Source organism: Sorex araneus, chromosome 6 (genome assembly GCF_027595985.1).
Source record: "Sorex araneus isolate mSorAra2 chromosome 6, mSorAra2.pri, whole genome shotgun sequence".
Classification (NCBI taxonomy): domain Eukaryota; kingdom Metazoa; phylum Chordata; class Mammalia; order Eulipotyphla; family Soricidae; genus Sorex; species Sorex araneus.
Genome location: NC_073307.1, coordinates 99,729,045 through 99,749,583, shown reverse-complemented (window position 1 = coordinate 99,749,583; position 20,539 = coordinate 99,729,045). Strand labels below are relative to the sequence as shown.

General features: G+C 57.2%; 1 protein-coding gene across 6 annotated transcripts in view; it reads left to right on the top strand.

Moving 5' to 3' along the window:
* The first annotated feature begins 4,937 nt into the window (after nucleotides 1-4,937).
* BRD1 (bromodomain containing 1) overlaps nucleotides 4,938-20,539 on the top strand; it is a 36,658-nt gene continuing 21,056 nt past the window's right edge. For 5 of the 6 annotated variants that reach the window (XM_055141521.1, XM_055141523.1, XM_055141526.1 and 2 more), the window contains exons 1-3: nucleotides 4,938-5,058; nucleotides 7,027-8,407; nucleotides 19,521-19,677. In XM_055141521.1, coding sequence (XP_054997496.1) covers nucleotides 7,041-8,407; nucleotides 19,521-19,677 — 1,524 coding nt within the window. In that variant the 5' untranslated portion in view covers nucleotides 4,938-5,058; nucleotides 7,027-7,040. Of the gene's footprint in view, nucleotides 5,059-5,422; nucleotides 5,440-7,026; nucleotides 8,408-19,520; nucleotides 19,678-20,539 lie in introns of those variants that run through there. The other variant, XM_055141522.1, reaches the window with a different exon arrangement.

Below are 20,539 nucleotides of genomic sequence, written 5' to 3'. Positions count from 1 at the left end.
TAGGGTCACACCTGGGGAGGCTGCACTCAGGAATTATTCCTGGTGCTGTTCTGAGGATCATATGGGATTCCGGGGTTCAAAGTCAATTGGGCCTCAAGCAAGGCAAGCGCCCTACCTGCTGTACTGGCTCTCCAGCACCCCTTTTTAGTTTTTTAATAACCTGGGGATGGAGGGGTAGGGCATGAGTAGGCCAGGACTGAGCCCTGGCTAAGTGTAGCCAACAAGCAAACAAAAAGCTTGTCATTCTTGGGCTGGAGAGGGTACAGTGGATAGGACACTAGCTTTGCATGCACCAATCTAAGTTCAATTCCTGGCATCCCTTATTGTCCCCCGAGCACTGCCAGGAGTGACCCCTGAGCATAGAGCCAGAGAAAGCCATGAGCACAGCCAGGTGTAACCCAAAAACCAAAACCAACAAAGACAGAAGAACTTATCAAAAAATTTTATCATTCGCTTCATGGTCTTTTGGTAAAAGCTGCAGGTCACATATTTTTCTCCTTTTATTTTCAATTTCTCCATGACTTTTTTGTTGTATTTCTTGCAAAGAATATTTAACAACATCTATACTTTGCTTGGACAGTTTTTATTTTAATAGACAAGTTTGATTCAGTAATAGCTGTGTTTATTGAGTTTATTTCTGTCATCTTATATTGTGTTTATCATGTGCTTATATTTTTCTTTTCTGCTTTTTTTTTAAATTTTTCTTTATTTCAGTTCCATCCTCCACTCTGCTGCTGTTTTGAAAATTACAAATCTATTTCCCAGAGTGCCCGCTTTGATATTGTATTATTGGGGGGCGTTTCTGAGGCTGAGCTCCTGAGCAGTGTTCAGAGGCTGGGCCCCTCCTGGTCCATCAGTTCAGTGGGACAGCTCTAGGACGTGGTGCTGGTGCAATGCTTTGGTACCATGAGGTGCTGGGGATTAAACTGGAGTCAGGGACAAGGCATCTGCCCTAAGCCCTTTACTCTCTCCCTAGGCCCATATATAGTTTGTTTTTGAGCCATATCTGGCAATACTCAGTGGTTGCTCCTGACTTTGTACTCAGGAATCACTCCTGGGGTGTTGGGGATCGAACCTAGGTTGGTTATGTGCAAGGCAAACACCCTAATTGCTGTACTATTGTTTCGGCCCCCCTAGGCCCATATTTTATTTCTACATTCCAAACATTTTTTATGTCAACGCTAAAATTCTCCAATAATATGAGAGCTTTAGTGCTCTTTAACTTCTTCACAGCCATCCCTTGTCATATGCCATACTGAGCTCGTCTGGGGTTTCTGTATATTGTTTTTCCTTTTTTTGTGGGGGCAGTGCACAGAGGGCACGAATCAATCCTGGCAATAACCAGCCAGCCAGGCCACACTGTTCAATCTGAAGGCCTGGCTGTGCGGTGCCGGGAATGGAACTCAGGTCCTGTGCATGCCAGGCATGTGCACTTCTGACTAGCTCCCCGGCCCCGCCTTCACGTTTTTTCAACTGTACAAACTGGTTTCTTCCTGGCATCCATGCCTTATTCTTGGGTTCACTTTTCTGTGTTACTAGGACTTTTCTCTTGGGTTGATCCCGGCAGTGCTCAGGGCTTGCTCATAGCTCTGAGCTCAGGGATCACTGCTGGCAGGCTCAGGGGATCATAAGGGTTGTTGGGAATTTGAGTCTGGGTTAACAGCGTGCCAGGCAAGCATAAGTGCCCTGACTGCTGTGCTATTTCTTCGGCCCTAGCTCAGGGCATATCTTTTAGTAAGTTTTTAGAAAGTTTGTGTATGTAACTTGGGTATTGACAGGCTGTGCCATTTCGATTTTGCTGTCTCACATGAAGGCTAGTTTCACCATGGATGTGGAAAATTTTTGATGCAATTAGAATTTGGATAATTGCTGCTATCCAATTGGCGACCAGATTCTCTCTGAATAAGAGATTTTTTTCCTTTCTGACGTCTTCACAGCTAGTGTTTTCATCTTTCATTTCTCAGAATGTGACGGACAGGTCCACAGGTGAGTCCCTTTCCTTCACTTGCCATCTGCACTGTTTGAGAGGTCAGTCTGGTTGTGTGAGCGGAGTTTGTGTTTTTCCCTTTGTCGCTGTGTACTGTGTACTGTGAACTGTCAGTGTGGGCATCAGGCTTGTTCAGAATGGGCGGGAAGGGTGCATGTCTGGCTGTGCTGCTTGCCTGCTGCTTCCCTGGTGCCAGCCTCCGGTTCCAAGGGTCCCAGGACATCTATCAAGTGGATACTGGCAGGTCCTGGTGCTGAGTCCGAGGACACACCTGGAGTGGCCACCAGCTTTGAGAAGGGGCCTGGCTCAAGACTGCCTGCTGGGTGACCATGGAGGTAGTCTTTACCCAGCCCGAAGCCTTCACTTTCCAACCTGTGCACTTGGTGCAGGGCCAGTGAAGAGCCATGACACTGGCTAGACAGACCACTTCACTTTTGATGTGCTTTTGGTGGGGTGCCCCGCACCCTGCCTGCCCATACGGAGGCAGGTCTCGCCCCCTTATAGGGCAAGACTGGGTCTTGAGGAAGGTGTGTGGTGCCTTTTCTTCCTTAGGGACCGCTTGCCTGGAGGCTGGACTCCTCACCACCTAGAGGTGCCTTTCTTTTTTTCTTTTTGGGTCACACCCGGCCATGCACAGGGGTTACTCCTGGCTCTGCACTCAGGAATTACCCCTGGCAGTGCTCAGGGGACCATATGGGGTGCTGGGAATCGAACTCGGGTCGGCCGCATGCAAGGCAAACGCCCTCCCCGCTGTGCTATTGCTCCAGCCCTGAGGTGCCTTTATTGAACCAATCAGGATCCTCCAGGGAAACTGAGGAACATTCTGGGCTTCTCCTGCTTCCCAGAGTTTTGTGGGACTGACAGCTCCGGATGGAAGCTGCTCATCCGGAGCTTACAGCCCAAGTGGCTGTGCCTGTGAGAGCAGTGCTGGGCTGGGTATTCCCCTTTATCTCTGTCGTGGTCAGCACTCACAGACACACCTGCCCTCTCCAGGACCTGACAAGAGGGGGCCTCGGCCGGGACATGGGTGGAAGGGCTAGTGAGCAGTAACTGTCTGGGAGGCACTGATTTGATCCCTGGTACCATACGGTCCACTGAACACTGCTGAGTGACCCGAGTCCCCCACCCCCAACAAAGAAACACAAAACAAAAACTTGAGAGACCTGGGACGGGGGTCACGTCTGGCACATGTGACACCCTGGCTTGTGCCTCTAGTGCTGCATGGCCACCAGCTCTGCTGGCTGTAGTGATGTCCTGTCACCACCAAGTCTGGACGTGGCAGGCCCCAAGCAAGACTGGGCCTGGTCCCTGTGAAAACTGCCAAGCTGGGGCGTGCCCTCAGAAATGCTGCTTGGCCCCCTACTCCGCACCCATGCTGACACCGCTCTTCTCCTTTGTCTTTGTGTCTGTCTGTTGCGCTCCCCCAGACCTCCTCAGGTCTAGGGTCTCCCAGCACTTCCCCTAAAGCTCCCATGGTTCCTGCCAGCCCAGCTTGTCCTTGACTCTGAGTCCAAGGGGCCATCTGGCTTTCCGCGCCCAATTGTTGGGGATCCCTGATGCCAGCCTGCCGCTCCCCGGGAACCCCCAGATCCCAGCTCCGGCTGAGTCCATGCTCCTGACTCAGCTGCCCGGAGTGTCCCTCTTCTCGCTCTGTAGGTCCAACTGGCTTTGGCTGGGCTGTGACCAATATCCTTCACGGAACTGCCCCTCATCCCACCCCCAACACTTCAGAGCCTGGCAGTCTGGGCCTCAGGACCAAGGAGCTTCCTGGGGCTCCGCAGACCTCTCAGTCACCCTCGTCCACACCAGAACTCCCCAACCCTCCTGCCTCGAACCCGGCTTCCTCTCAGGTCTTCCCGCTCAGCCTCTCCTCCTTTGCCTCTCTCCCTCAGTCTCCTCTGTCAGCCCTGCCCACTCTTCCCTCCTCCCTCCAGCCTCCCCACCTGTCTCTCCTTCAGCCCCTGCTCTGCTCTCCCTCTTCCCTACCGCCTCAGTCTCCCCCTTAGCCTCTGCCCTGCTCTCTCTCCGGTTTCCCCGCCTCAGTCTCCCACTCAGCCTGGCCTGGCTCTCCCTTGGGTCTCCCTGCCTCAGTCTCCCCTCCAGCCCGGCCCTGCTCTCCCTTGTCTCTCCGCCTCAGTCTCCCCCCTCAGCCCAGCTCTCCCTCGGGTCTCCCCGCCTCAGTCTCCCCTCCAGCCCGGCCCTGCTCTCCCTCGTCTCTCCGCCTCAGTCTCCCCCTCAGCTCCTGCCCTGCTCTCCCTCCAGTCTCTCCGCCTCAGTCTCCCCCCTCAGCCCGGCTCTCCCTCGGGTCTCCCCGCCTCAGTCTCCCCTCCAGCCCGGCCCTGCTCTCCCTCGTCTCTCCACCTCAGTCTTCCCCTCAGCCCCTGCCCTGCTCTCCCTCGTCTCTCTGCCCCAGTCTCCCCCTCAGCCCGGCCCGGCTCTCCCTCCGGTCTCTCTGCCCCAATCTTCCCCTCAGCCCGGCCCGGCTCTCACTTCCGGCCTCCCCGCCTCAGTCTCCCCTCCAGCCCGGCCCTGCTCTCCCTCGTCTCTCCACCTCAGTCTTCCCCTCAGCTCCTGCCCTGCTCTCCCTCGTCTCTCCGCCTCAGCCTCCCCCTCAGCCCCTGCCCGGCTCTCCCTCTGGCCTCCCCACCTCAGCCTCCCCCTCAGCCCGGCCCGAGCTCCCTCCTCCCCGCAGCCCCCGCCCTCGGGCTCGGCGCCGACCCCTCCCCCGCTCTCCCTCCTCCCGGCCCTCCTCCCCCCGGCCGCGTCATGGCGGCGGCGGGCGGGGCGCGTCTCGCACGCAGCGCGCCGGGCGGAGCGCTCGCCGCATTGTTTGCTTCGCCGGGGAGCGAGAGCGAGAGGCCGCCGGCCCGCGTCCCCGCCGCCGCCCGCGCCGCCGCCCGCCGCCGCCCGCGCCCGCCGCCCGCCGCGCCGCGCCTCGGCCCCGCGGGGCCCGCCCAGCCCGCGCCTGGAGCGGCGGCCGGGCCGCGGCCGTTGGCGGAGGAGCCCGGCGCCATTTCCCCCGGCCGCGCCGCCCCCGCCCGCCGCCCGGCCCCCGGGCCGCGGCCCCCGAGGTGAGTGAGCGGCGGCGGCGGCGGCGGGCGGGGGCGCTCGGCCCGGGGGGCACCGGCCCCGCCGCCTCCCCCGCCGCGGCCGCCGGGCCTGCGCCGCGCCGCCATGTTTGCGGCGCATTGTCCGCGGGCGGCGGGCCGGGGGCGGCGGGGCCGGCGGGGGCGGCGGCGGCGGGCGGGGGCGGCGGGGCCGGCGGGGCCGGGCCGGGGCGGGGCGGGGCGGCGGCGGGTGGCGGGCGGGGTCGGACCCGGACCCGGGCCCGGCGCTGAGGTGCGGGCGGCGCGCAGGGAGCGCCGGGGCCGGGACGGGCCGCACGGCGGCGGGGTCGGAGTCGTGCGGGCGGCGCCCCGGAAGGGCCGGGCCGCGGGCGTGAGCGGCGAAGGGTGAGGGGCGAGGAGCGTGAGGGCCGCGGGCGTGAAGGGGCGTGAGGGCCGCGGGCGTGAGGGCGCCGGCGCCAGCGTGAGGGTCGTGAGGGGCGCGGGCGTGAGGGGTGAGGGGCGCGGGGTGAGGGGTGAGGGATGTGGGCTGTGAGGGGTCTGAGGGGCTCGAGGGGTTGTAGGCCGCGTGGGCCTGAGGGTGAGGGGCGCGGGCCACGGGCCGTGAGGGGCTCGAGGGGCACATGGGGCTTGGCCTGAGGGGTGCGGGGAGCTGAGGGACGCCGGGAGCTGAGGGGAGCTGAGGGGAGCTGAGGGACGCTGAGGGACGCTGAGGGACGCTGAGGGACGGGGACGTGAGGACCGCGGGATGCCGCGGGCAGCCACACCCCTCCACGCACGCTCTGCCAGGCGTCCTGGAGTCGGGAAGTGACTCCCCAGCCGGCCCCGCACCCGCGCCCGAGCGGCCGGCGCCCCTGGGCTGTCACAATGGTCCGTGCCGGTGACAGCGCTGCCGCCCACAGAGCCTGGCACCGCGCAGCTCCCCGGCCTTTCGGGTGTGGGTCGGCCTTTCGGGTGTGGGTCGGAAGTTGACACTTTCGCGGGCGTTGGGTGAGGACGGCCGGTGGCTTCTCTCGGCGGCGTGGGAGCGTCCCGCGCCCCTGGGAGGCCGGGCGGGGTGATGCGCGCTCGCAGGTCAGGCCTGCCCGGTGAGGCAGGTTCGCAGCCCGGAGCCACCCCCTTCGCAGCCCGGAGCCACCCCCGCGGGCCTGTTGGGTGGAGTGGAGGCTCTGCAGGAGGGGCTGTCTCCTTGTGGGGGTTTCTCCCACAGTTTCCTGCAGCACCTGTCCCAGAAGCCCCCCGCTTGCAGGCTTTCATCCCCCAGGTCCTGCTGGGGGGAACGCCCCCCCCCCCCCCGCAGGTGGTGTGGTTCATGGAATGGGGGCGGGGGCGCCCATTGAGAGACTCAGGTCCAGACTCCAGATGTCACCTGTGTGGGCAGTTGCAGATGGACCTGGGAATTCAGAAGGCCAAGGTCTGAGGGAATTCTTCTCTTTTTGAAGTAGCCACTCCCAGTGCAGTGCTCCGGTGCTGGGGATCAGTGTGCCGTGAGAGCAGGTTCTTCCCACATCTCTGGGGGAGGCAGCCCTGCTGGCTCGCTGCACCTGCTAGGGGTGACTGCCCCATCATGGTATGGCCTGGTGGTCAGCAGGGAGGGGAGCTGCACTCGGGGAAGGGAGAGGTGGAGTGACACCTCTGAGGGTCCTGGAGGCCCTCAGTATAGGCTTCTGGGACTTGGGTGGAGTGTGACTTAGGGGGATGTGGTGGCCATCTGGTGACCCATCTGCTGGCATGGGGTGGCCTGTCCCTGTTGGCACCCTCCTGCCGCCCCTTCCTCTGTTGGTCTCGGGAGTCCTTGGGGAGGGCTTGGGGGTGGGAGGTGGCGAGCAGCAGTCTGGTGTGTGGCTTTGGGCACATAGCGCCCACGACTGCAGGGACCCAGTGTTGGGTCTGTGGGCTCTCCTGGGCATACGGGGGGACGTTCGCAAGCCCTTGTCACGGCCTGGCAGTAACCGCCCTGGGTTTCTGTTGTAGGTAATCATTACCAAATGAGGAGGAAAGGACGATGTCATCGAGGCGCTGCACCGAGGCATCCTTCCTCCCCGTGCAGTATTAAACACTCCCCCACACGAGAAACACTCACGTACGCGCAAGCCCAGAGGATGGTCGAGATAGAGATTGAAGGGCGTCTGCACAGGATCAGTATCTTTGATCCCTTGGAGATCATACTCGAAGATGACCTCACCGCTCAAGAGATGAGCGAGTGCAACAGCAATAAAGAAAACAGTGAGAGGCCCCCTGTGTGCTTAAGAACTAAGCGTCACAAAAACAACCGAGTCAAAAAGAAAAGCGAGACCCTTCCCAACGCCCATGGCACGCCGGCCTCAGCCAGCGCCCTCCCTGAGCCCAAGGTGCGCATTGTGGAGTATAGCCCCCCTTCGGCTCCCCGCAGGCCCCCGGTGTACTACAAGTTCATCGAGAAGTCGGCCGAGGAGCTGGACCACGAGGTGGAGTATGACATGGATGAGGAGGACTACGCCTGGCTGGAGATCATCAACGAGAAACGCAAAGGCGACTGCGTGTCGGCCGTGTCGCAGAGCGTGTTCGAGTTCCTGATGGACCGCTTCGAGAAGGAGTCCTACTGCGAGAACCAGAAGCAGGGCGAGCAGCAGTCCCTCATCGACGAGGACGCCGTCTGCTGCATCTGCATGGACGGCGAGTGCCAGAACAGCAACGTCATCCTCTTCTGCGACATGTGCAACCTGGCCGTGCACCAGGAGTGCTACGGGGTCCCCTACATCCCTGAGGGCCAGTGGCTGTGCCGGCACTGTCTGCAGTCCCGTGCCCGGCCTGCTGACTGTGTGCTGTGCCCCAACAAGGGAGGTGCCTTCAAAAAGACGGACGACGATCGTTGGGGCCACGTGGTGTGTGCCCTGTGGATCCCCGAGGTTGGCTTTGCCAACACCGTGTTCATTGAGCCCATTGACGGCGTGAGGAACATCCCGCCGGCCCGCTGGAAACTGACGTGCTACCTCTGTAAGCAGAAGGGGGTGGGTGCCTGCATCCAGTGCCACAAGGCCAACTGCTACACGGCCTTCCATGTGACCTGCGCCCAGAGGGCCGGGCTCTACATGAAGATGGAGCCCGTCAAAGAGCTGACGGGCGGCGCCACCACCTTCTCCGTCCGAAAGACCGCATACTGTGATGTCCACACCCCCCCGGGCTGTACCCGGAGACCACTGAACATTTACGGGGACGTGGAAATGAAAAACGGTGTCTGTCGGAAGGACAGCTCGGTTAAAACGGTTAGGTCCACTTCCAAGCTCAGGAAGAAAGCGAAGAAGGCGAAGAAGACGTTGAGCGAGCCCTGCGCAGCCTTACCGCCCGTGTGCGCCCCTTACATTCCCCCGCAGAGGTAAGCGCCTCAGCTGGGGCCCAGAGGAGCTTCATCCTGTGATCAACCCACTTGGTCCACTAGCATCCTTCGAGGCTCCAAAGATGGGGTCCCGTTCATTCACCACAGGTGGGAGCAGAGATGTGGCCAGACATGGTGCTGTGCTGACCGAGCCTTGCTGGAGGTCACCTGGACCCACTCAGTGGTGGGGGGGGACATGCAATGCTGATGTCGTCAAACTTGGCCGTGAATGCAAGAAGTCTTATATGTTTCCTGGCCCTTTAGTTTAGTCTTTCGCAAACCTACTCCCTTTTCTTCCATTCCACCTTTGAAAACTTAGGTCCTCACTTCTCCTGGTAACCTTTCTTAATTCCCTGGTCAGTGCCTTTTGTCTCAGGTGTTTTTTTTTTTTTTTTTGCTTTTTGGGTCACACCCAGCGATGCTCAGGGGTTACTCCTGGCTTTGCACTCAGGAATTACTCCTGACGGTGCTTGGGGGACCATATGGGATGCCGGGGATCGAACCCGGGTTGGCCGCGTGCAAGGCAAACGCCCTACCCGCTGTGCTATCGCTCCGGCCCCTTGTCTCAGTTTTATGTCCTTTGAAGATGGGTGAAATCAGCCATATTTTTCCCTCACCTTGCACCATCCCTCTGAGCTGCCGTATTGCTGTAAATGGCAGAACCTCACCTGTTTTTGTAACTGAGTAGCACTCTGTTTTACGTAGGGCCCACCCTGTGTCCCCCTGCTCTCTTTCCATTACTCAGTACTTCAGCTGCTTTCATTCATACATACATACTTGTGGATACTTGGTTTTTGTATCACACCTGCCTGTGCTCAGACATCACCCTGGGTAGTCGGTGCTTGGGGAACCATAGTGGGTATGAGGCGTTGAACCAGAGTCAGCTGTATCCAAGCTAGGTATATCAGTGCCCTGCTTTCATATTTTAATGACTGTAATTAACGCAGCACTGAACATGAACGTGGCGTGGACCTAACTCTGAGTTAATGTTTTTGTAATGTCGGGGGTGAGGTGTGTGTCACACCATTGTTTGGGGAATCCTAGGGTCACTTCCTACAATATTGGACAATCTGGGCACCTCAAGTTGCAGTGCTGCTGTGTCTTGTAGTGCCAGGGCCACCAGGCACATACAGGCCCACAGCACCAGTGCTCAGGTGCTTAGGGCTTCATCTGCTGATGGCTAGGAGGCCATGTGGTGCCAGGGAAGGAGCCCATGGGGGAGCAGGCAAGGCATGACGTGTTCTCTCCCGTACTCCTTAGCGCCATGCTCTTCCCTTCTTTGTAGAGTTTTAGAAGCGGAGCCTCTGGCTCGTGTGGCAGCTTTTGCTTTCCTTGCGCCATGGTGGCTTCCAGAATGGCCGTACCAGTTTGGTCTCATTTTCCTTCGTGCCCGCACTACCCTTTGGAGGAGCCAGGCCAGCTGCAGTGCCCGGGGTCGGTGATGTTGTCACCATCTCTCGCTGGTACAATGCCTTCTCCTGCCCTGCTTCCCCTGCATACAGTTAGTCTACCACCTGGATTGTTAACTAACTTTCTGCAGAAAGAAGCTGTGCATTTGAGCTCTCCCCTGTGGGGGGCTCCAGGTGGAGCTGGTGGGGACCTGTGTCTCCCCGCTCTTCACGTGGCTTGCTGGTCAGCGTCAGGTGTGAGCTTGAGCTACCCGCAGGGCTGGGGTGAGGGGCACAGCTTGCTCCTGCTCTAGTCCAGCTGTGTCCCTCCTGTTTGTGGCTGGGCTCCTCCTTGTCCTTTCCTCGTGCTTTGATTTAAAAATGCTCTTGTTCAGATCCCAGGTTAATAATTGGGCAAATCTCGCGCCAGAGAGGCAGGCTCCACCCAAGTGCTTCCTTGAACTTTGAGGAAGTAGTGACATGCTTTGTAATAGGGCATGGACTTTCAAAGAGTTTCAGGAAGTAAAGCCTTAGGCAGGATGCAGAGGGATGGACCTCTGTACCCCACAGCAGCTCACCTGCTTTCTTTCCTAGCCTGTCACTGTGGGAGGCGACTTACGTGTAAATCATATTTATTTCACTCATACAGATTGACAGCTTTTCAGATATATATATATATATATATATTTTTTTTTTTTGGCTTTTTGGGTCACACCTGGCGATGCATAGGGGTTACTCCTGGCTCTGCACTCAGGAATTACCCCTGGCCGTGCTCAGGGGACCATATGGGATGCTGGGATTTGAACCCGGGTCGGCCGCGTGCAAGGCAAACGCCCTACCCGCTGTGCTATCTCTCCAGCCCCGCTTTTCAGATATTTTTTACTTAAATTTCTATTATGGCGAAGTGAAAAATGTCTTTAAGGGCTGCAGCAATAGTACATTGGGTATGGCGCTTGCCTTGCACGTGGCCAACCAAGGTTTGGGCCCTGTCACCGCCTAGGGGCCCCTGAACCCACTAGGAATGATCCCTGAGTGCAGGACCAGGAGTAAGTTCTGAGCACTGCCAGGTGTGGCCCACAAGTCAGACAGAATCATACCTCCAGTTGCATGCTAACTTCTCTGGCATTGTATCTGAGGTGTAAGGTGGTGATGTGCTTCCCAGTACATTTCCTTAATGACGAGCACTTGTAGTGTTGACTATATTGTCAGACGGTCGGGCCAGGGGGTGTCATGCAGGAGACCAGGTTGATCTTGAGAGTCAGTGATCGTCTTCTTCCCCAGAGTGAAATCTTCACTGAGCAGATACCTTTTCATTATAGAATCAGTACGTTCAGTTGATGACAAGAAAGCCAAAGAGAACCCCTGCACCAAAGTTCACATCAGTTGTCCTGGCATTTGTGTTTTGGGGAGGGAAGGGAGTGGAGTGTGTGTGTTGGTGTCGCTGTGGCAGGGTGGCCTGTGGTGTGGGAGCCGACCCAGGGCCTTGTGCGTGCACAGCGTGTGCTTCACTCCTTGAGCCACAGTCCTGCCCCCACACCTTGACTTTATTTTTGTTTTTTGGGTTATGCCCAGAGACGCTGGGCATGGAACCTAGGCCTTCCGCAGGCAACTTTGTACCAGCTTCTTGTGCTGGCCTCCCCGTGCCCTCCACAGGCAGTTAGTTACACTTGATTTCTGTGGGTCAGAAAAATTTGCAGCAGAATTTACGGCTCAGAGTTGTAAAAATTTCACTCTGTTGGAGCTCAAGTAAATGAAATAAATCGGATCCTGAAGTTGGACACCCAAAGTCCCTTTGCTGTGTTCTGGTGATGGGCCGTGACCCGCTTTCCTGTGAGTGACTACTGTGAGTGATGACCTGGCTGTCATCACTGACCTCTGTGCTAGAGGTCTCGACCAGGGGCCCGGAAGGCTGCAGGAGATGTTGGGACCGGGTGCTGCATGCAGTCTGGAGCTGTCCTCCGCGCTTTCCTCCCCTGCAGCTCACCTGGATGGGAGCACTGTCTCGGGTGTGCTTTGTACCTTTGGAATCTTTTGATTGGTCGGTGAACTTTCATTCTTCCTTCCCCTGTGGTTGCTGGAGTGATGGGGGTGGGGGTAGGTCCCTTGGTGCTTTGATGCGTGCCAGCAGGTGCCCTCCTTTTTTTTTTTTTTTTTAATTTTTATTATATCACCGTGTGGAAAGTTACAAAGTTTTCAGGTTTATGTCTCAGTTATACAATATTCAAACACCATTCCTTCACCAGTGCCCATATTCCACCACCAAAATCCCCAGTATACCCCCCGCCACAGCCCCCCCAACTGTATAACTGATGAATTTCACTTCATTTTCTATCTTGCTTACATTCCATATTGCAAAACGAAACTCACTATTGTTGTTGGAGTTTCCCCCCAATGAAGACAGCCCTACTAAGGAAGCATTTGATAATTGGTTTGTCATTAAAAGATTGTATGTTTTCAGTTTTTAGAAAAGGTTGCGCGGCCGCATCAGCGGCCGCGCGGCTCGGATGTGTTCCAGTCCCGCAACCCGGAGCCGTGTTAGTTGCTTCTCAGTGTCGCCAGGGCTCCATCCGGAGAAGGTGTGCCTGCTGTACCTCCTCCGTCTGGATCCCTGGTGTTGTTGGCCCGGATTCGGGTCCGGAGCATTTCAGGTGCCCTCCTTTGAGTGGGCTTGCCCAGGCGCCACTCTGATGGACGCTTGGGCTCTCTGGGGGGCTTGAAGGGGCGCTTACACAAACCTGTTGAGTCCAGCTGGGGCCCTCCAGTTCCAGGGGCCACTGGTGGCAGCAGTGCTCAGGCTGCGCTAAGTGCAGGTAGGGCTCTGGGGCCACTCTGAGCTGCTGAGCTAGCCCCTGGGTCCCCAGGGTTGGGAATGTTCAAGCAGACCCTCCCCCGCCCTCCTTCCACAGGGGCTGCACCCTCTGGGCCCTGGAGGTGGAGCCAGTTGCTGCATTTTGCCTTAGAATGTGACTGCAGAGAGGTCAGGATGGGGGTGGGAGTCACTGCTGGTCACACGGAGTGTGTTCTGTGGTCCCAGGGAGGCAGGGCCTGCTCTAACACTTGATTTTTTTTTTTTTTCTCTTTGGGTCATACCTGGCGATGCACAGGGGTTACTCCTGGCTCTGCACTCAGGAATTACTCCTGGTGGTGCTCAGGGGACCATATGGGATGCTGGGAATCGAACCTGGGTCAGCCGCATGCAAGGCAAACGCCCTACCCGCTGTGCTATTGCTCCAGCCCCTAAGACTTGATTTTTGATAAATATTTTTAAAGATTTTTTTTTGTTGTTGATCTTTGTGAGTACTTTATGTATTCTGGATATCAATCCTTTACCTGATGCATTGACTGCAAGTATTTTCTCCCACTCAGCTGTCTTTTAGTTTTACCCCGTGTCTTTTGCTGTGTAACACCTCAGCCACCAAGGTGGCATACTTTGCAGAGCTGCTCATCCCCCAGGTATCCTTGTGAGTGTGTGTCTGTGTGACTATGTGTGTCTTTGATTCTGTGTATGTGTCGGCTTGTATGTGTGTCTCTCTGCCTGTGTATGTCTGTGTTTCTCTAGTGTGTGTGTGTGTGTGTGTGTGGTGCACTAAACTCCTGGAGCCAGTAGTTGATCCATAGGAGGGTCTGACTTTGGGATGAGTCCACCTTGGAGTTGGCAGGGCCTCCATGGCCTGTCAGGCCCCCAGTGCTCTTGTTCATGAAGGTGGGCCTCTTCTTCCTTCCACTGCACTGTCACCGGTGGAGGTGATATGCCCCGTCTGTGGTATGAGTCCCACGAGAAGCCCAACTGTGGTCTCCACCCGCATCACTCCCTGGAACTTCTAGAATGTCTTAAGGAAAATCCATGGTTTCTTTTACACAAATCTCTGAACACTAGCACGGGGGCCAGGGAGAGAATGCAGAGGGCAGGAGCGAGACCCAGGGTCGGCTCTGGCCCGAATGGCTTCCCCCATTGCACAGCTCTCATGAGTATTGCAGTGTCCAGCCCGCATGGGAGACCACTGGGAGGAGCCCGCCCCCAGCTGTTTGCTGTCTTCAGCATTGTCAGTGCTCACTCAGTGCCAGCTTCACAGCTAGAGTTGACTGTGTTTCAAATGTAGGAGGCTTTAAGTTTAAAAACAGTAAGCTGTTGACTGTCCTGTAACCGATTGTTGGGGTGTGGAAAAACTGGCAACAGTAGAAGATTTCTCTTAAGTGCAGTGACCAGAAAATAAAAAATGAACCAGGTAATGAGTCTGAGGTGTTTCTGGCAGCGTGCACCCTCCTTGCATCTCTCATGTGAAAGGGAATTAGGAGAGGAACAGGCCCCCCCACACCAGCCACCTTGTTCCATTGAGGCTCAAGTTGCAGCTGCAAGGGGAGTGAATGGGTGGGAAAGGAAGTTGGCATCCACAGGGAACTGCCCTTGCAGAAAAGGTGCTTTTCTTTCCCCATTCAAATTGATACTATAGAATATTTTATTTGTTTTTTGGGCCATACCTGGCGATGCTCGGGTTACTCTTGGCTCTGCACTCAGGGACTACTAGCAGTGCTGGGGGACCATATGGGATGCTGGGGTCCAATTCAGGTCAGCTGCATGCAAGGTAAGCTCTCTTCTCGCTGTCCTATTGCTCCGGCCCTTGTGGTGATTAAAACAGTCTTTTTGAGATACAATCCATACACGGTCCATTCCAGCCACTTGCACGTGCGGTTCGTGGATTTCACTTTGTTTGCAGTTATGCATCTGTTATCATAGCCCGTCTTGGGACATTTCCTTACATCACAAAGAATGCCTGTGTCCCTCACACCTTTGACCTTCCTCTCCCCAAACTCTGGGGACTCACTTCCTCCTCGATTCTGCTCATGTCTTACAAGCGACATCAGACACTGGTATGTCTGGGCTGTGTCCTTGATGCACCAGTGGTGGTGTTAGAACTCCGTTCCTTTTCATGACTAAATAGTATTCCACGGTACCTGGGTGTAGAGCTTGTTCCAGTTTTGAGCCATACCTTGTAGGGCCATGTAGTAGGGATCATGGGCCTCCTATATGTCTGGCCTGTGCTCCGCCTTTTGAGTCGCCTTCCTAGCCCATACCACTTTATTTTGGGGTTTGTTTTGGCCACGTCTGGCAGTGTGGTATGGGAGGGCAGCCTCCCTCACTCTTGGCATGTGTGTCTCTGCCCAGCCCCAAATTGTCTTTGATTTCTGTAATTTAAACTTATTTTGGCTTTTGGGGTCGTACCTGGCGATGCGCAGGGGTTCTGCCTGGCTCTGCATTCAGGAATCACTCAAGCAGGAGTCATTTCCTTGGCCCCTGTGGGTCGCCAGTAGCTTCTCGGGGGCTGACTGTTGGTGGCTCTGTTCTGGCAGGAGTGTGTCACGCTTATGTAAATGGCCCACAGAGTTTCTGACCTGCTGGGCAAGCGTGTAGAGTACTGGTCTGTGTTGGCATGGTGGACCTTCTTGGGCACTGGAAGCCCCCCCAAGCTGATGGCTCTTTCGCCAGACAGTCTCAGCGTTTGTCATTCCTCAAGTCCCGTCATTCATGGATGGGCTCGTTCCCGGCAGCTGTACAGAGCAGCCTCACCCCCACTTCCTTTTGCTGCGGGCACCGTCTTTTCTCTCGGTGAGTTGGTGGAGATGCCCTCAGGGCCTGGGTGCTCCCCTTTGCAGGTGAGCTCCGCCTGTGGCACTGTGACCTCCCAGGAGAGCCTTCCTCAGAGCTGCTTCTTGAGCTCACAGCCAGTCCTTTCAGAGGAATTTGGAAGAATCGGCTTCGTTCTTTCTTCTGTTTCATCACTCTTTTTGCCTTTTTTTGGTCTTTCAGCTCTATTGAAAATGGAATTGACGTGGGGTTTCCCCTGGCTCTGCGCTCGGGGATCACTCCTGGCGGGGCTTGGGGGACCACTTGGGATGTCAGGGATCACACACATGGTTTAAATCATCAATTTTTTTTTCTTTTTTTTGCATTTTGGGTCACACCCAGCAATGCTCAGGGGTTACTCTGGCTTTGCACTCAGGAATTACTCCTGGCAGTGCAAGGGGGACCATATGGGATGCCGGGGATTGAACCTGGGTCAGCTGCGTGCAAGGCAAACGCCCTACTCGCTGTGCTATCACTCCGGTCCCAAATCATTGAATTCTTGTCTTTAACTTTCTCACCTATTTCGCTTCCTTTGATTCCCCTGAGCTCGTTCCTTTCCTGCAGATGGCAAAATTCTTGTCTTTGAGAGTGAGTAGTAGCCCCTTGTTTATAAATCCGAATCAGACGACCTTTCTTGTTTTCAGACTTGTGTAAATAACACCTCAGTGAGCAGGAGCCTGGACAGCCGGGGAGACCCTCAGAGTTAATGTTTGTGAATTCTCGGGGTGCTTCCTTTACTGGGTGCTGGATCTGATGACTCAACCTTAGGCTTCTTGGGGCTGCGCTGTGGCATTTTCCAGAATGCCTGCCCCTGTGTGTGAGGTCTCCTGTACCATCACTTGGTGGCACGGCCTGGACCGCAGATGGAGACGCTGTAGTGACGGCCTCCCTCCCCACATGGGGTGCCCCTGACTTCACACGAGCTCTGCCCGGGCCTGCAGGGGCTCCAGCTGACACTCTGGGTGGGTGCTGAGAGGGTCAGAAGCAGCTTCTCTCCTTCCTGCTGTTTCAGTCCGACTCACCAAAGGAATGTAGAAAAGCAGTGTGGTACCTTGCACATTTTTGAGTTGAAACCCCAGTAGGGGAATGGTGTAATCCTGGGACGATGTAGGCCAGTTGGTGGGGGGGAGATGTAACTCTGGGCACTGCGGCAAATTAGGGAAAGGTGTAACCCTGGACACTGCAGGCCAATTAGGGGAAGATGTAACCCTGGGACAGGCCGATTATTCAGGAAGGTGTAACCCTGGGACAGGCCAATTTGGGAAGGTGTAACCCTGGGACAGACCGATTCGGGGAAGGTGTAACCCTAGACGCTGCAGGCTTTTGCACACGGACTCTGGTCACCTCTGGAGGAAGCTCAGCTGAGCCTGACTATCGGGCCTCCTACCTGCCGCTCTGAACTGCTCGCCCATTTTTCCGGAGCTGAGGAGCTGCCTGAGCCAGTGGCGGTTCATGTTCTTGGTACATACTCGAGGAAGCATGGATGATTTGAAGATTGTTTGCCATGCATGCCCTCACAGGGGGTGCGACCCTTAACAGGTGACTTTTCTGCAGGTCGGTGCTGTGGGCGGTACTGTCCTCCTTCATTCTGCTCTGGTTCCAGTGTCTGTAGACCTGCGTTGGAAGTCCTGACCACCTCTATCAGGAGGGATGAAAGACACTTTGTTTCTGGGCTAGAGATAGGGCCCAGCCGCATGCTTGGTTCTAGCCAGTACTGCAAAAAAAGAAGAGAAAAGGCACTTTATAACAAGTGCTCAGTTTGAAACATTTTCATGTATCAAGTCCCAGGCTGTTAGGAGCAGTGTTCGGGAAAGCCCGATCTCTAGGCCCTTCCAGTGCCTCTTCCCCTCGTCTGTGGAGAACTTGGTTAGACCAAAGCCTTGCGACAGGAAGTGGCGTGGTACCAGGGTGTGGCCTGAGATGCCCGCAGGGAAGCATTGTCCACTGTCCGAGGGAGAGCCTGAGGGACCCCTGCACTCCCGGGCTCCTGCAGGCGTCCTTGTGTAGTGAACACCAAGTCCCCTTGAACTCTCCTCTCCCAGAGAAGACCCTCTTGGTCTCTCTCCCTTTGTGATTCAACTGTCCAGTGTGCCGTGGGCTGTGTGTCTGTCCCTTGTCCAACAGAGTTTCGAGTTGGACTGAAGGCGGGGTGGGCTTGGATGAGTGTATGTGGTCACTGTGGGTGGCCGCCTCAGGGACAGTAGCTTGGGAGGCGAAATCCCCGCCTGGAGCTGCTCCGGGACAACTGACAGTTCCTTCCCGAGGTGCGCCTCTTTGGGCCAGCAGCACCGCCTCACACCCATCAGTCGCCAGAGTGCATGTCTGTCTACGTCGCCTTCTTGCCTGCAGAAACCCTGGTGCCATGTGTGCGTCAGCGCATAGCACATGTGTGGGGTGCCCTTGACCCGTCCGTGCGGAGAGGTGTGTGCCCACGAGCCGCCGGGAAGGGAGAACAGCCTGCTCGCATTGCAGACGGGAGCCCGGGCCCTCTTGCTGTCCTGGCCGAGCGTCCCTGAGTGGAGACGGACTGTTCCTGTGCCGGCCACTCTGAGTGTGAGTCTGTGACTGCCCAGGGCAGGTTCGGCCGAGTCCCTCTGGGGCCCGGCTGCGGTGGGGCCAGTCTCGAGGCCTCTGGCCCGGGCCAAGCCCTGTGCTGCGTGTCCGGGGAGGGAGCAGCTGTGAGGGGTGCCAGGGGATGGGGACTGCGTGCCCAAGGAGCAGCTGAGCTCCGGAGACCAGGGCTCGGGCCTGGCAGACAGAGCCGCACCTGTGCTCACAGATGGCCTCGTAAGACTTTCCGTCCACGGTTTTAAAAAGTTAGCTCTCAAAGTTCTTTTCCTGTTAGGAAATGTTCATGAGTTCCCTCTTCTCTCTGTTGCTTCTGTCATTGTGACTTGGGGTGGGAGTCATGTTTGGTTGCGATGCTCACCGGGGTCACAGACCGCTCGAGTCTGCACACGTCGTGCATGCCCTGGGCCCTGTGGTGCTCATATGTGTGCAGGCCAGGGGCGCTGCGTGGCCAGTTGCTTGCACTTTGGTTTGGTGAATTTTTGGGTCATGCCTGGCAGTGCTCTGGGACGACAGCTCAGTACTAGGGGTGGCTTTTGGCTGATTGGGGACCAAGCTGTGCCGGGCATTGAACTGGGGTCGGCCACATGGAGGTAAGCACCCGAGCCCCGCACTGTCTTGTGCACATGTGGCATTTTCAGTTGTGCTGGGCCCAGACTGGATGTGAGCGGGCAGCTCTGGGCTCAGTGCTCCCCCAGAGCAGGGTGGCAGCTTCGCCCCCGGGCCTCCGGTGCTGCCCTGAGGTTCTTTTGTTGACAAGGAGGAACACTGTGTGGTGCTTTGTACTTTGCTTCAGTTTTTTTGTTGGTTTATCGCTCAGTGTCCTTGTGAGGCAGCTGATGAATCACCTTTTGTCTCGGCAGGGAGGACCGAGGGATGTGGAAGCTCACTGGCTAGCGTGTGGGTTTTAGACGAGCTTTTCTCCCGTGTGCTCTGTGTGCCCTGTAGGCAGGAAGCCGAGAGGGCCTGAGAGATGCGCGTGAGTGACTAGTGGCTCCTCACTGTCCTCAGCTGCTGCTGCCCCCAGTGGTCCGGTCTCCTGGGCAGGTCAGCATGCAGGACCTGCTCTGCGAGAGGGAGCCCTACTGCCTGCAGAGATGGCACTTGCAGGAGATGGAGTGCGGGGCCAGGGAGGGTGTAGTTGTGGGCCGCTTGCGTGAGGCCCTGGCTCCCATCCTTGGCATCGGAAAACACACGAGAACACCTTGAGATTTGCTGGGGGTCAGGGAGGAGATGTGCAGAGGCCTGGCTGCAGCCTTTGCATGCAGGAACTCTGGATTCTTCCCCGCACCTCACGGTTCCCCACCACCCTCTGCCCCCAGGAAAGTGTCCTGATGAGACTTTTGCTCCGTGGACATGTTTGTGGGTAGTTGGAGACGGTGAGCTTGGTCCAGCAGAAGCAGGGCCGGCCGGAGGGAACAGTTGGAGGGGTGCCTGCCCGGCTTAGCCAGGCACAACGGTCATTTCTCGTGTCCGTGATGAAAATGTTCCTGTCCTGCCTGAAAGCTAAACTCTGAGTTTTTCCGTGTTTTAGATTGAATAGGATTGCGAATCAGGTGGCAGTCCAGCGGAAGAAGCAGTTTGTTGAGAGAGCCCACAGCTACTGGCTGCTCAAAAGGCTGTCTCGGAACGGCGCTCCCCTGCTGCGGCGGCTCCAGTCCAGCCTGCAGTCCCAGAGAAGCACGCAGCAGGTAGGTGGCCCCGCCCCCGGCTCCCCGGGCTGAGTCGGTCGGTGCTCTTCCCCCTCGGCCCTGGCCCGCTGCGGGTCTCCTGGCATAGGGAGCGTGAGCAGCACCACCCCCCACCCCGGCGGGCACTGCTGGCGTCCACAGGTGGAAGAGCACTGGTGCAGGAGATGCGCGCCTGGCCTGCTGGTTTCGGGTCTCTGCAGGTTCACGCGAGGGGCAGAGGTGCTTGCCAGACTGTGGGGGCTGGCGCTGCACAGGTGGGCTCAGCCCCAGGGCGGTGCAGCTGTGGTCTACTGGCTGGGCCTTGTTCGGAAGGAGGCCGGGTGATGAGAGGATGGGCCTTGGCTCCTGCATCCAGAGGTGGACACAGAACTGCCGGGAGTGAGAAGCAGCTCAGAGCCCAGTGGGCAGAGTCGCCCCAGACGTGTGCCGGGCACAGAGGCTGCTCCCTCGCCTCCCTCCTGGGGTCCTGGTGGCCTCCTCGCTGGGAGCGGCTGAGGGCTGAGGGCCCAGCCCTGCACCTCTCTCTGCTGCCTTATTTTTGTTTCTGAGCCACATCCACTGGTGCTCCCTCAGGGGGTCCTCCTGGCTCTTCACTCAGGGATCACTCCTGGTGGTGCTCAGGGAACTGTATGGGATGCTGGGACTCGAACTCGGGTCAGCTGCATGCAAAGCAAGCGCCTCCCACACTGTCCTATTGGTCTCGCCCCTCTCTGCTGTTTTCTGAGTGACGGTACTGAGGTGCCAGGCAGGGAGTGAGTCCGCGGGGCTGGCAGATGCTCCCTGGGTCTGTGGCCTGACTGTGCACTGAGCAGCTTGCTGACTTGTTGGGCCTCTAATGTGGAACGTCCAGGCCTCAGGGCCT